General features: G+C 33.5%; 1 protein-coding gene across 5 annotated transcripts in view; it reads left to right on the top strand.

The window, feature by feature from the left end:
- The window catches only part of WDR41 (WD repeat domain 41), a 153,681-nt gene that overhangs the window by 90,629 nt on the left and 47,112 nt on the right, over positions 1-15,940 (top strand). For all 5 annotated transcript variants that reach the window (XR_012921697.1, XR_012921696.1, XM_012738336.2 and 2 more), the window contains 6 exons: positions 3,803-3,851; positions 5,051-5,182; positions 8,581-8,643; positions 11,145-11,256; positions 13,758-13,820; positions 15,284-15,394. Coding sequence is in view for 3 of the 5 variants with exons in the window: in XM_012738336.2 (XP_012593790.1) it covers positions 3,803-3,851; positions 5,051-5,182; positions 8,581-8,643; positions 11,145-11,256; positions 13,758-13,820; positions 15,284-15,394 (530 nt within the window). In the remaining 2 variants the exon portion in view is untranslated. The remainder of the gene's footprint in view (positions 1-3,802; positions 3,852-5,050; positions 5,183-8,580; positions 8,644-11,144; positions 11,257-13,757; positions 13,821-15,283; positions 15,395-15,940) is intronic.

The following is a 15,940-nucleotide window of genomic DNA, read 5'->3' as shown; positions in this document are numbered from 1 at the left end:
CTTAAATGTTTGCTTATTCATTCAACAAGCATTTCTTTAATATTTTATTTTTTATTTATTTATTTTTTTTGAGACAGAGTCTCACTCTGTTTCTCAAGCCAGAGTACTGTGGCATCATCCCCACTCACAGTAACCTCAAACTCCTGGGCTCAAGCAATCCTACTGCCTCAGCCTCCCAAGTAGCTGGGACTACAGGCATGCGCCACCATGCCTGGCTAATTTTTTTTCTATATATTTTTAGTTGTCCCCCTGATTTCTTTCTATTTTTTTTTTTGGTATAGACAGGATCTCGCTCTTGCTCAGGTTGATCTCAAACTCCTGAGCTCAAACAATCCTCCCGCCTTGGCCTGCCAGAGTGCTAGGATTACAGGCATGAGCCACCTCGCCGGCCCTCTTTAACACTTTAAGCCTGTCATTGATAGAGATTCATTAGACTAGGAAGTACTATATTATAAAGCTCAATAAATATGATAATTACTATATTTAATTGATTTTAAGAAGCATGTTTTACCCATTTTAACATCTCTAACATTTGGACACATATAATTGTGTCTTTTAGTTAAAATTGGCAGCATTTTTTCCTTAATGGTACATGAAATTATAGAGTATCTTACAATTGATGACATCTTAGATTTCATAAAATACAGTACATTTCTAAATAGTCATTAACTTTTAAGACCTTAAGGCAAGAACCACACGTAATTTGTTTTGGCATCTCCCTAACACCTGGCATGGAATTGCACTAATTACATTTTGTGCTAATCAGTAAGGAAGTATTTCTCTCAAAATCTTATCTTTATGCTTAAGTCTTTGCATTCTATTGATTCAGTGTTTTCATAAAATTAAAAAATGTTATGGCAGTATACCATTGAATCACTTAAACCTAATGACATTTTAAATACTCCTTTTTTTTATAGTTGATTACTTCTTTCCAGTAGTTATAGTATATCTTACAATTAGGAATTATTAGGTTGAATTTTCATTTCTGATTTTGAGATGGCTGAGTGTGTCCTTGACTGACTAGGATTTGGTTTAAGATAAACTGATATAGCTAGTTTTTAGTTATCCATTGTAGCAGGATGGTTAATTATTCTTTGTTATTTTATGAGAGTTACTAACATGTAGTGAAGTCATATAGCTTGGTTTTAAAGCTTTATGTTTCCTCTTTAACGGAGGTAGTGATAAATACTAAAATGAAAAAAAAAAAAAAGCAGCAATAAGAATGTATGTAAAATTGAAGGCCTGGATAATCTGCCAAGTGGGTAACTGACCTCTGAGCAATAAAACATTTGCTGTGATTTCATGCATTTACTACCAAGCATTGTTTAGATTTAACTTTTTGTTCACTATGGACTGAAATAAGGTTTGAAGTAAAATGCTCTGTATCTCATTTCTAAACTCTCAACTGTTCAATCAACTCTCATTGTGAACTCATGAGATTCAAACATGATAAAACAATAATGAGAAGTTAAAAATCAGGGTTAGAAAAAAAGTCTGTATTTTAAACCTGCAGTATTCTAAATGGGAGAAAAGTAATTATACGAGGTTTAGAGAATTAATAGAAATTGATGTTTTATACCAAAGAAAACTTAAAACCTTGAGTCCTGCCCTCCCTGCCATCACTATACAAGTAAAAAGAAATCAGTAGGCCCAGAAACATAAGCTATTAAAGATTTACTTCTAGCATATTTTATCTTACTTTATTTTTAAAATAAGAATGAATGATAGTCATGGATTTAAAAATAACTATGGTTTCTAGCTGGTTAAGCAGCTTTACAGGTCCTTTCAATTAGGAAGCATGTAGGTCTGTATTAAAAAATTATTAACAAACTTTGTTAGACTGTATTTGATAAATTTCACATTTCTGAGATAAGCTCTTGGCTCTAACAGTAATGTAATCAAGGGTTTGAAACGAGGGACTAAATATGGGGATTGTTCAAGCTAGTAACCATCACAGTTAAATAAGGGACTTTGAAATTGAGCATGAGAAATTTGAACTTGAAGCTCAGTTTGAAATGTCAAGGAAAGTTTTACATGACTAAAGTAGTGAGATTTTATAGGAGTAAAATCCATTGGAACAGTTGCTTTCATAGGAACAAAGTGATTTCTATGTCCTAATGTATCAGTTCTCTACTTTTCCCAAATGATAATGTATGGCCAGTGTTTACTTGAATTAAGACGTCCAAGGCATACCCAGATTTTGTGAAACCCATTAACAATCTTCCAGGGAAGTACAACCGATTTTCTGAATGTCACAGCTATTAGTGGAACATAATTTATTAATGGTTATTAACTATAAGGAGCCAGTAATATGCTGTTCAGAGTTGGCTCTGAACCAACCATACCATGTTCAAAAACAAACCTGAATTCAAATGAATAAAAGTGATATTATGGGGATAATTTGAATCAATTCTGAGCCATTAAAAATATTTTACAAAATTGTGTACTATATTATAAATAAATTCACATGATTAAAATGTGATTATTGTATACCACTGTGTTGGGTTACTGCTTAAGAGCAGTGCTTTCTTGCTTTTACTATAATGTAGTCACTATGACAAATCATCCTATATGACAAATTATTTCTCTTGATAATGTTTGTGTCTAGGATATCTTCCACTCTACAGAATATAGATGACTGTTCTTCTGTGCATAGAGAATGGGAGGTGAATAGGAGAGATAAGCTACCGCAGAGTTTATCACAGTTCTTTCTGCATGCCATAGAACACATTTACCTTAACCTCTGTGCATTTCAAGCATCTTCACTAAAGAATGACAAAAGCAGCACAATTCATAATTGCAAGGCTGTGGAAACAGCCCAAGTGCCCATCAATCCAAGAATGGATTAATAAAATGTGGTATATGTATACCATGGAGTACTATTCAGCTCTAAGAAACAATGGTGATATAGCACATTTTATATTTTCCTGGTTAGAGCTGGAACCCATACTACTAAGTGAAGTATCCCAAGAATGGAAAAACAAGCACCACATATACTCACCAGCAAACTGGTATTAACTGAGTAGCACCTAAGTGGACACATAGGTACTACAGTAATAGGGTATTGGGGAGGGGGAGAGGGGAGGGGGTCGGGTATATACATACATAATGAGTGACATGTCCACCATCTGAGGGATGGTCATGCTGGAAAATCAGACTTGTGGGGGGAGGGGGGAAAGGGCATTTATTGAAACCTTAAAATCTGTACCCCCATAATATGCCGAAACAAAAAAAATAAAAAAAAAAAAGAATGACAAAAAAATCCCAAATGTTCCAAACTGAGAACATAGCATTCATGTGGAGAGACTAAGGAGGGACCAAGGAGCCAAGATGAGCAAAGGAGAGATCTTGAGTTTAAATGATAGAGTTAAAATATCTCTATAGAGAAATAATAGAAATAAAGAATTTATCTAAGGACATGATACCATTCTACCTTGGAATATCACTTCCTATCACTGAAGCCACTCCTCAGCTTGGTTTCATTTCATTTACGTCAAGGATTTCTTAAAATAATAGAATTTTAAAGCAAGGAAGGATTTAAAATCATCTGTGTTTCTCCCTAATTTTTACATTTCTAGCAGGTTATTCTTTGTAACCCTGTAAATGTCTTATTTTTCTTTGAATCCTTAGTACATAGCATAGAATCTAGAAGATATTCTATAAATACTTGTTAAATTAGCTTAAGGAACTTAGTTTTCATTAATATTAGTCAAAGTACCACTAATAAGTTCTGCTCGTTCTTAATCTTAGCAATTAAATGTTACCATTGATTTTTTTTATCCTTTTTTATTTTTTTAACCAGATTTGCGTCTGCTGGTGATGATGGAATTGTAATTGTGTGGAATGCTCAGGTGTGTATTGATTATATGTGGATTGTGTAATAAAGATATGACAGTATAGTTGAGTATATATTCATAAATACTATCTGGGGATATATTTGCATATTAATATAATTATTTGAGACTAATACTTGAAAAGGGCTATTTGCGATAAATCCATTTAAAATAGGGATCAATATTTCATAATAAAGAGGGAAAGTTTTTTTATTAAGATTTTTTCCTGAGAAATGCCAAATTATGAAAATAAAAATTTTAATTTTACTGACCTATGCACTGACTGCCAAAATGAATCAAGTGTTGATTTTGGGGAGAGGCACAATTTTTCTTTCAGCATTGTATGATAGCATAATATAACATTTGTCTTATGTTTGATGTTAATAGTAATATAACAAAAGGCATGTTTTTTAAAAACATATTTAAGGCCTCACCAAGTTTCTTTAGGGTCTCTCTTCCTGATCCTTTGTTACTCAAATAATTCTCTTTTGAAGCATTTCTCTTCCTCTCACACTTATTTTAGATTGTTATCTGGTCTGACTCTGTCAGATCCTTATTTTTCAATGGCTTACCTATAATTAAATCAGTTTTTAAACATTACTTTCACTACATTCATGAAATCATGGAATCTTGGAAAGATATGTAATTTACATTGTATTTTACATTGTATTCTTGTATATTTACTACTTGGGAAATCAGAGACTGATGGAGAAAGACATTGGATGAGTGGGAATAGATGTTGGTGTTAAATAGAGATGGATTGGAGACTATAAGTGGTTGATAAATTAATGGAAATAAAGATACACACTTATGTTCACACACATTGTTGTGCTTTTATTTCCTTTCACAACCTTATAACTGTAGAGACTTAATAACAAATACTTGAATGATAAGGACTTCCTATTTTTTTTCTTACAGGTTAAGTTACTGATTTGTTAAAGAATTATATTCTTAAAACCATAGGAAAGACTACTCTTTTAAATTTTCTATAAAAATATGCTAAAAATTAGCATTTTCTATTAGAAAATTAAATTGGCTATTCTTTTAGTACTTATTTAGATTCTGTTTGATTGCTTAAGCTAAATTATAAGTTCTGAATAAGCAATTTTAAATGGAATGTTATGTGTATTTTCTACATGGTGATTCTTCTTAATGTCATTTATGATCATTTAAGTTGTGAAAGATGAGCCTTATTAACATTTTTATTGGTATTTCAGACAGGAGAAAAACTTTTGGAACTCTGTGGACACACTCAAAAGATAACAGCTATTATTACATTTACTTCCTTGGAATCTTGTGAAGAAAAAAATCAACTCATCTTAACAGCCTCTGCTGATAAAACAGTTATTATATCCTTAAATGTGGGAGAAAGTAAAATAGCTACAGTGACCCAAGGAGACATTACATACATTATTAGTCTGTAGCCTCTAGGGGCTTGTCTATTCATTCATGTTTTAGCAAAAATGCTTTTGTTCTTGTCCTTATAAGACACTTCTGAAAAGTACCAGGCATCTGAAAAGTATCAGACTGGAAATGGCAGGTTAAGACTTCTTATTGATGGGAACCCATGACTAAAGCTGTTCTTTCCAGTTGTTGTTATATCAAGTTGTATAAAATGGAAGAAATAGGAGAATATGGGCATGGAAATACTTATTTTATTATCTCTATTTGCTTTTCAATTTAGGGAAACAAAGATGAGTTGGGCTGGAGAATAATTTACATTTCTTTTCTCCTCATTGTGCAGCAAAAGAAACCAAATGGCCTAAACCAAAACAACCTTTTGAGCATCTGAGACTGGCAGAAAAGTCAGTTACCATCTGCTCAGTGTGTAAAATTAATATTCTGTATTTAAAAACAATTTTATAAAAGTAAAGTTCCTCTTCCTTTCCCCATTCTTGTAGGTAAAAAGTTATGATAGAATAGCAGTAGTAGAGTTTTACAATGTGCCTACATATGCCAGGCATTATTCTAAGTGTTTTACATATATCAACCACTTTAATCCTTAATATAGTCCTTTGAGATAGGAATTTTTAATTATTCTCATTTATAGATGAGAAAGTAAAGGCACAGAGAGTAAGTAACTTCTCAAGACCACAGTTAGTGTAGGGCAGATCTGGCAAACAGCCTAACTGCAAAGTCAGAGCTTTGAACTACTCTCTGATGCTGCCTTCGTAAAATATTTTCTTATTTTCTGTAAGCAAATTTAGTCCTTTAATATCTATGTGAGGAATTGAATTTGTGAAGCCCAGAGTTAAGTGCTATGGGTAACTGCATTCTTTCATTATTATATGAAATATAATAGCACCTTTTTAAAAAGGTGCTATCAGATTAGCTTTAGAAAGTCTATGCTTATCTGAAAGTTCTGTTTAAACAGTTTCAAGCATTAGTGATGTTAAGTTATAAAGTAAGCCCCAAAGGCTTATTTATAGCATACTTTAAGAGAGTTTATCAGCTGAAGTGGTTTCTTAACAGATTATGTATAGGTCAAAAAAATGCCAAGAAAAGATTTAAGTGGGGATAAACTATGTATGTATACACACACACACACACACAACACGTTTTTTATGTGTGTGTGTGTAATTACAATATAGCATAACATTGACTCAGATGCTTAGGTCACAGTACCTTATTACTACTGCTCTGTAGAGGCAAATATATAAAAAAGTTCTTGCTGTTTTTGTCTTTTTCAGTATCAGAATAATCTCTGCAAAAATAGAACTTAAAATAATTTCTCTTTACTAGACCATTCCTAAGATACTACAATAATATTTAGGGGTAATTATTAAAATTACTGTTATACTACAGAAGTTAGTAGCTTACAGTATGAGTATAAATTATATCTGTAAATGATAGTATGGAGTCTTTTTCTTTGCTGAATAACTTTTCTGATTAAAAAAAAAAGAAATTCCAGGCTGCTTATTTGGCATTTTCTTTTACCCAAATGAATTCTAAATTTACTTTGCTTGGGCCTTCAATACAGATTGAGCATCCCTACTCCAAAAATCTGAAAACTAAAATGATCCAAAATCCAAAATTTTTTGAATGCCAACATGACACCACAAATGGAAAATTCCACAGCTGATCTCATGTGACAGGTCACAGTCAAAAGTTCTTTTCATGCACAGAATTACTAAAAATATTGTATAAAATTACCTTCAGGTGATGTGTATAAGGTATACGTGAAACATAAATAAATTTTATGTTTAGACTTGTGTCCCATTCCCAAGATAGCTCATCATGTTTATGCAAATATTCTAAAAATCTGAAAAAATCCAAAATCTGAAACACTTCTGGTCCCAAGCAATTTGGATAAGGGATACTGAACCTGTTTTAACTAACTTTTTAAATTAAATGCTCAAGGTAGATTTTTTTATTTTTGTCAAGTGATATCCGTAAGAGCTCGAGTTACTGAATAGTAAACATTTAGCTTTCAAATAGTGAAATAAGTGAAAAGCTGTGTGCTAATACTAGAATTGCGGTAAATTTAAGACCAGAAAACATTGTCTGCTCACTGGGAGCATTTTTTATGTGCTAGCAGTTTGTTTGGTGTGAGATATGTATAAAATATCTAAATCTCATAACATATCTAGCTTCATTTAAAAAATGAAATAGAAGACAGATAGTCCTGACCTAGGATGATTTAACTTAAAATTTTTCAACTTCACAGTGGTGCAAAGCAATATGCATTAAATAGACACTGTATTTTGAATTTTGATCTTTTCCTGGGCTAGTGATATGCAGGACTATACTCTCTCCCAATATTGGGCAGCAATAGCAAGGAGTAGCAGCTCCCAGTCAGCCATGAGATTATGAGAGTAAAGAGCCGAGGCTGTGCAGTGCGCTCCGTTGCCAGGTGATTTTGCCAAACTGTAGGCTAGTGTAAATGTTTTGAGCACATTTAAGGTAGGTTAGGCTAAGCTACGATGTTTAAGAGGTTAGGTGTATTAATAAGTGCATTTTCAACTTATGATATTGTCCACTTAACAATGAATGGGCTTATTGGGACATAACCTTATTGTAAGTTGAGGTGCTTTTGTATAATAAAAGATAACAAAAGGCATTGGATGTGGTAACTAGTTTGTGAAATTAGTTTCAATTTTTACAACATACATTATGTATATAAATGTGTTTTTAGACATGATGTAAAATGTATTTCTTACCATAGGAATTGGTATAATCAGTTTGAAAATCATTATGCTCCATAAGTTAAACTAACTTTGGACTTTTTATGATAGGCCCTCAAATTATGTTAAATACATATACAGGTAATAATAATACACTGTTAGTGTCTTCTTTGAATTAGAATAACAGTAGTAAATGATGCCATGCACATTGCAGGGAGCTTTCAGTAAATATTAATGGGCATGATAGTTTTTAGCATAAATACTTGATGTTCAGTTTATTAGATTATGGTAGATGATAGTCTATTCTGGAGAATAAACTTTAAATAGCTGCAATATTTAATGGCTATAAAGATTCAGTACTTCAGACCACTCGTTCTGTTGGCATTTTCAAATAATTTGATAGGAAAAGTTATCTCAGACTTATTTTAGGTCATAAGCCTGCTCTACTAAGTTGATGACTCACTATATGAATTAATTTTTGTGGTAGTATAAATACTATTTTATGTTTTATTTAAAGATTTTCTAACTAAATGTTTAACATTTGTGATTTAATTGTTAATTAGAAAAGTTATACTTAAGATTTTAAAATTCTGTTTAAAAATTATTTCTTAACATAAATTTAGGTGTGGGATAGTAACACTGGCAGACAAGTTCAGAGAATATCATGCTTCCAGTCTACTGTCAAGGTAAAATCTTAAGCAAATATGAATTTTTATGGTAATCTGTTTTTGTCTCAGAAAAATGGTTTAATAAGTTAAATGAAATTACTTTTGTAGGTTTAAAAATTTTTCACATACGCCTACAGTCATTTTGTTCTTCTAAGGCTAGATTTTTGCGTATATATTATGTGATAGAATGTTTGAATTTGAAATTAGAGCAGGGGATAATCCTTATAGCAAGATAAGGTAAAAGGTTGTATTTGGTATATTTTTAGTAAGTAATTTTTAGGAAGAGATATTACTTGCAGATTGACTATAACAGTAGCTGGTCTGTTTTCTTTATACTTTGAATTAAAAATATGGAGTTATTCATCCCTTGACCTCTGCCTTCTCTAAGGTCATAAATACAAGTTCCAAAATTAAAGATCTTATATGGGTAACTGGTTGCTGTTGTTAGGTTCATTTATTTTACAAACAAATTTAATTTGGGGGACAATGTCTCTCTCTGTGTTGCCCAGACTGGAGTGCACGGCATAATCATAGCTTACTGCAGCCTCGAACATCTGGGCACAAGTGAGACTCCTGCCTAGCCTCCCTTGTAGCTAGGCCTACAGGCATGTGCCACCAGGCTTGGCTTAATTTTAATTTTTGTGTAGGGACAAGTTCTCTCTGTGTTGGCCAGGCTGGTCTCAAACTCCTGGCCTCAAGTGATCCTCCTGCCTTGGCCTCTCAAAGTCCTGGGAGTACCAGTGTGAGCCACTGTGCCAAGTCACAAACAAATATTAATTGGGGCTTATTATATGACAAGAACTCTGCTACAGGTTAGAGAAACAAACATGGATAAGACTTGGTTACTTGTGATTCCTACATAAGAAATTACCTTAAATGTTCTGAGATAGAAAACCACAATTTTTTTTTTTTAGGTATTTTTTTTTTATTTTTTTTATTTCAGCATATTATGGGGGTACAGGTTTTAAGGTTTCAATAAATGCCCATTTCCCCCCTCCCCCCAAAAGTCTGAGTCTCCATCATGACCATCCCCCAGATGGTACACATTTCACTCATTATGTATGTATATACCCGCCCCCCTCCCCCCTCCCAAAAAACCACATTTTTTAATGTCAGCAAGTTTGGGAAAAGATACTAGTAAGATGTGATGTTTCCTTATTTGCTTTAAGGATAACTGATTTCCATATTGGAGCTAACCCTTTTTCCTTTTTTCTTTTTAATGTGAAAAGAATTTCTGTGTGTCAGTAGTCAGGGTAGTTCGATTTTTTTCCCCTAAAAGGCAGCATTTCTCATAGCCCTCATGGCACTATGCTGTTCTAAATATCAAATTAGTAAAGTTTCTGGGGAAGAAAGTGCTGTGTACTATATGCTTGTGTATAATTTAACCAATGGATTTTGTTACAGAAGTCACATAAGTCCGTCACAAAAATGTGTATGTGAATGTTCAAAGCAGCATGATTTATTGTAATAGCCAAAAATGGAAACAACCTAAATGTCCATCAACTGATGAATGGATAAACACTTTGTGGTATATCTATACAGTGAAATACTTTTTGGCAATAAAAAGGAATGAAGTTACTGACATTAAAAATTCAGAGATTAGACAGGGTAGGACCAATTGACATATAAACTTCAACTTCATCAGTTATTTTCAACTCTTTAATCCATCAGTTTTAAAAGCAACCCTACTCATAGCCTTGGCAAGACTACTGGAACCTCTTCCTTTTCTTATTTTCTTCTTCTATCTTGCTCTTGCCCTTGTTCCCACCCAGAGTCAGTGGGTGAGGAGAGTATTATTACAGGAGTGGCCTTTGAAGTACCATTAAAGGTTCTTCAAAGACTTCTGTAGTCTTTGAAACACTCACTTTTCTGAGTCTTGCAAACATACAGAATTATTGAGAAGAATTAGAAGATATTAGTTTAAAAAATATAAAAAATTAAGGTCATATTTTCAGTTTTGTTCAAAAAGTTTATTTTAAGCTTTTCCAAGGTGGCAGAATCATTCATTGTGTGTTATTCATTATTGAGTAACAAATTACCTTAAAATTTAGTGGCTTAAATATCTCACAGTGTTTGTGGTCAGGAATAGAGTGTTCGCTGGGTGGTTCTGGCTCAGGGCCTCTCATGAGACTGCTGTCATCGGAAGGCCTGACTGTGGGTGGAGATTGCTTGCTAGGAGACTTACTTACATGCTTGGCCAAGTTAGTGACTGTGGTTGTCCAGAGCCCTCAGTTCCTTGCCATGTGGACCTTTCTCTACCTGACCACTTGAGTGTCTCTACCCTAGAGCAAGTGGTTTAAGAGAGGACAAGGAGGATGCCACATAGTCTTGTAAGTCACACACTGTCCCTTTTGCCACATGATAGAAGCTAGTCGTATAGAGCCCACATTCAAGGGCAGGAGACATAAGCTCCACCTATTGAAGGGAGGGATTTCAAAGAACTTGTGGACATATTAAAACCACTGAACAGTGAATGCTTGAGTTTCTAAACTGATACACATTTCAAATCGATTTTGCAGTGTTTAACTGTTCTTCAGAGACTAGATGTTTGGCTCTCTGGTGGGAATGACCTGTGTGTGTGGAACCGAAAATTAGATCTCCTGTGCAAGACCAGTCATCTTTCTGATACAGGTAAAACACAAATCAAGGTAATTGTGAATTATGATTGACAGACTCTAAAAGACACACAGAATATTCAGAGAGTGTTTCTATGAGTACAAAGCTCAATACAGGGGATTTTTCTTTTTAGTTCTGAAGATAATGTAGCCATATTCAGTTCAAACCAAGGATTGTGTAAAATATGTTTCCATCCTGAATTGGGAAGAGAAAACCCCACTCCTGTTGGCTTCTCCTTCCCTTTTTAACAGAATTTCTTAAAAGTAGTCAAGAAAAACTTTTTCATATTTGCTCTTAGGCATGCTCCTAAATTGAGTTTGATGAACATGTTGAAGCAGACCCTTAGGAATTTACAATAGCATTTTTCTTTTTCTTTCTTTCTTTATTTAATGGGGACATTGCCTTCGAATAGATTTCTAAGAATGACCTCTTTTTACAATTGGTTTTACCAAAATGTTTATACATGTGTAAGCTTACTAACACAGTTTTATTCTTTCAGAATTCTGTTTACATACAACTTCAGTTTTAACGGGAAAAAAATCAATTTTGATGTTTATTGATACCAAGGATCTTAAAAAAATTAAAATCTATTTTCAGAATAAAAATATTTAAATATAAATGAGTACATTTAAATGATAATACCTTGAAGTCATGTAATATACTCAATTATTTTTGTTTCTAAAAGTAATCAAATGAGCCTATGGACATAGTAGAAAGAATATTATTGTACGTATTGTTGATGTTTCAAAGGTAGCAGGAACTCTGTGAATTAAATTTACAGTTCTTAATTGGAGCTAGCTTATCTCCATGTAGATATTATAAAATGGAAACTAAATCCACATATTGCAAGGATTTATACTTTAACCTGTTCAACATTTAATTACTAATAATCTTGCTTGAATCTAGAGTATATTTCTTGGTTTACTATTATGAGTCATATCTCTATTTTCATGTTAATTTCCCTCTATTTCTTTAACTAGTTTGTAGTTATCTATGAATTTTTTCCCATAATTATTAGTAGGGTATGTTGTAAAATACTGGAATAGGAGCTAAAAAGAATCTTTTGTGTGTTAATGGAAATAGCCACCTCTTATTGCCCTCTCCTTTTCTTTTGCAAGTTATCTTTAAGTACTATACTAGTAATCACAGTATTGCCCTTTTTATCAGCATCTCAAGATGTAACAGATAACTTTGAGGAAATGTATCAGAAAACTTTGAAAAGGTCATAGGCTACCATTGGTGAACACTTTGTGATTTGGGTTTTCCAAATTATAGGATACCAGGTGGTCAGTAATGCAACTAGACCTTTATCTCATGGGCTGAAGGGGATTTTAGGGGCAGTTATTTGGAAATAAGCAAAGGTAACATTAGTCAATACGATACGGTGGAAAGAGCACTGGATAAGATGATGGGCATCCACACACTAGCAGCGTGTTTTGTGATTCTGAGTATTAAGTACTTCTGGTTATTGGGTTTCTAGAATTTTTACTTCAAAAATAGTTTAGTGAAAACTTTTTTAACAAGTAGTTTTCTGCATTTAAAATTTTTATCTTGCTACTCATCCCTACTGCTCTCCTGTTTCCTCTACCTCCTTCTCTTGTACCACTCCTCCTCCTCCCCCTCTTCCTCTTCCTGTGGCACCATCTACTGTTACTTCAGTTACTACTGTTAAAACACACTTTTGTGGAGAAAAAATTTTGGCCACAAATACTCTCCAAATTACAACAGTGCTAGTCCTTTGATGAGTAGGAAGGAGAAGCAAATGAGTAGAATATTTTCCAAATGTGCATGTATGTTATAAATTACATATAGGTAATAATGGAAAAATTAACTTTAATAAACAGTTTTTTTGGCAAGTGTGGTGGTTTTAATATATCAACTCTTTTATTCTTGCTGACAAATTAATATTTTATAATTGTACCATACCTGTCAGAAGTTATAGTTACCCTAAAATCATTTCATGATTCAGCCATAAAAAGATACTTAGAACACTATACTGAAATAAATGAAATATGGTAGAATGTTGAATCTGATTATTTCAATAATATAAGGAACTTTGTACATCTATTAATAGATCATAAACATGCTATTTGAAGGCCACTTTCTTAACTGTGGACTGTTGGCTAGCTCATTTTGTGCCAGGATGCCTGCTCAGGCTTCTTAAGTTTACATGATAGAAAACCCCAATTTTACATCTCTTTTGAGATTATCTTAGGGGATCCTTGGTAAACAAGTTTGATGGCTAAATATACCACTTTACTACAATAGTAAAAATGTTCAAAGAGCATATTTTACCCCTAATAAATCAGTACGTCTTCCAAAGGTCTCAGAAACCTACTTTTAACAAAATTATTTTTTATATGTAAACAAGCAAGGAATGTGTATGTAGCAAGTTTTGTGTGCCTTATTGTTACCACCTTATTTATGGGAAATGACTGGCATAAAACCGAGAATGTTTTTGTTTTTGATGTAATGTGTGAAAGCAATAATAAGACCTTTTTAAAATGTTTTTGGAGGAATCACTGCTTTGGTTGAAATACCCAAGAACTGTGTTGTAGCAGCAGTTGGCAAAGAACTGAGTGAGTATGAATTTTTTTTTCTTTTTTAAAATGTTTGAATTAGACTTGTATACACATGCTTGAAAGACTAATTAGTTTTTTATATAAGGAACATCTGCCCCTGTCCTAGTCTTGGCTTTTTGCGATTGTTGAAGTGATACAGAGATTGAGACATCTTCAAGGTATTAGGCCAGGTTTCTTTTTCTTGTCAATATTTCAGGTTATTTCTTTTAGCTTGATTAAACAGCATATTGCTTCTTATTACAAATTTTCTATCTCAGAATCATGTGGTAGTATTCCAGGTCAAGTTGAATTTTCATACAACTTTGATAGGCATCAGAAAGAGTTCTCTTTTGTATTGACTGTCAGATCTTCTTTTGACAACCCCAGTTTGAACGTGAATGGCTGTCAGGATTAAATAACCTTGCTAGAGATTTGTCAGTTGCTAAAATGTTGTCAGAGATAGAGAAAGAAACATGGCATGACCTATTTTCCAGAGAGGAATGTGAGGAAGAAGAGAGATGTTAGTAATTTTAGAAGGATGTGATCCCTGAGACCTTTCCACTTCTTGGATGTTAGTCATCCTAAGCTTTGGCCATCCACAGCACTGGGTCCAGTGGCTTATTATAGCACTTAGTATATCAATGAAAAGCCTGTTTAAATAAGTTGCACTCCCACTCTGGACTGAGCATTTTGGGGCAGTGACTGAGCCTTATTCACATTTGGTATCTAGAGTTCCTAGAACATAGCTATTTAGTAAATATTTATTAATAGTATTACTTCAGTAGACTTGATTTTGTGTTTTTCTGTATTGATTAAAGTTAGGATTTATACTGGTTTAAATAAAACTCTATTTGTTAAAGTCAGGTTAATTAGTAAAGCAACACATTTAACATCTATAGTTGAACTTTATGGCATACAAAAATTATAAGGTCCTCAGAGAATTTGTAATTTAAAGATATAAGTCTAGGTATTGAGAAAAGTTAAAGAACTAGCTATTGAAGTCTTCACTGAGTTGAAGTTAAATATGAATTTATAGTTTATTTTATAACGGTGCTTACTGGGCTGGGAATGTGAGTAGAGCAAGCTGATGGTGGAGATGACTCAGGGATGTGGGCCTCTGGGTAGGGGAAGGGGTGAGGTCAGATAGCTGGCTGTGGGTGAAACCCTAGAGGGAATGGGCCCCTCAGTGTTTGGCAGTGGGTTTGGAAAAGTCAAAGAAAGGGAGAGAGTTCTAAGGACATACTCACTTTGGGTTTTAGTAGATAATTTCAAACATCTGAAGCATTTTAGAGAAGTAGTTTAAAGTAGTATGAATAAGGCTGTCTTCGGAGTTGGGTTTGGTATATATTTTAGGTATGTATGGCAGTTATTATGTATGGTAGGTATTTTTCACTTAATGAAATCCTTGGTTTTGGAGCAGAAATAGTATTTTATTTTTCTTTGAACATTTTAATAAAATTATATCTGTCTTTTTCATTTAGTAATTTTCAGGTTGGTAGCACCCACAGAAGGATCACTAGGATGGGATATTCTCGAAGTTAAGCGCCTCCTTGATCACCAGGATAATATTCTGTCATTGGTTAATGTCAATGGTAAGCTCAATGTGTACATTTATATTATTATGGACAACTCTGTATTTTTTAACACAACCTATTTTGAACTTCAGTCTTGTTTTGTTCTAGGATTCCAGAATTACTGTTGTTATATAATGCTTTAGGTTAGCAGGGATTGCCATTTTCTTTTACTCTGAAGTTTTGAGCAAGTTCCCTAGATGTTTATGTCTAAGATTTAGGCACAAGGAGAACAGGGTAGGGCAGAGAAAAGGAGATAGAGGACAGCATAATTCTCTCAGGCACCACTTGGTGGTAGCTGTGGAGTCATTGTCATGGGCTATAAATCCATAACATTTCAGCATTTTTGGCAACTGATTCTGGCTAGTTCCTCTTTTGTTGAGAAGATTGGAAATAGTTATGCCCTTTTTGTCTTGCTGAGTACACAGTAAAGTATCACATAGCAAGTTATACATATGGAATGAGCAGTTAAGCCAGTTATAATCATGATTGAGGACTCTCAGAGAGTAACACCTACAGTAAAGGTTTACAGAAAATGGGGCAGACATGGTTATGGGCTTCAACTTG

This window comes from Microcebus murinus, chromosome 11 (assembly GCF_040939455.1).
Source record: "Microcebus murinus isolate Inina chromosome 11, M.murinus_Inina_mat1.0, whole genome shotgun sequence".
Lineage (NCBI taxonomy): Eukaryota > Metazoa > Chordata > Mammalia > Primates > Cheirogaleidae > Microcebus > Microcebus murinus.
Note: the sequence above shows the minus strand (reverse complement) of the source record. Positions and strands in the feature narration are given on the sequence as shown.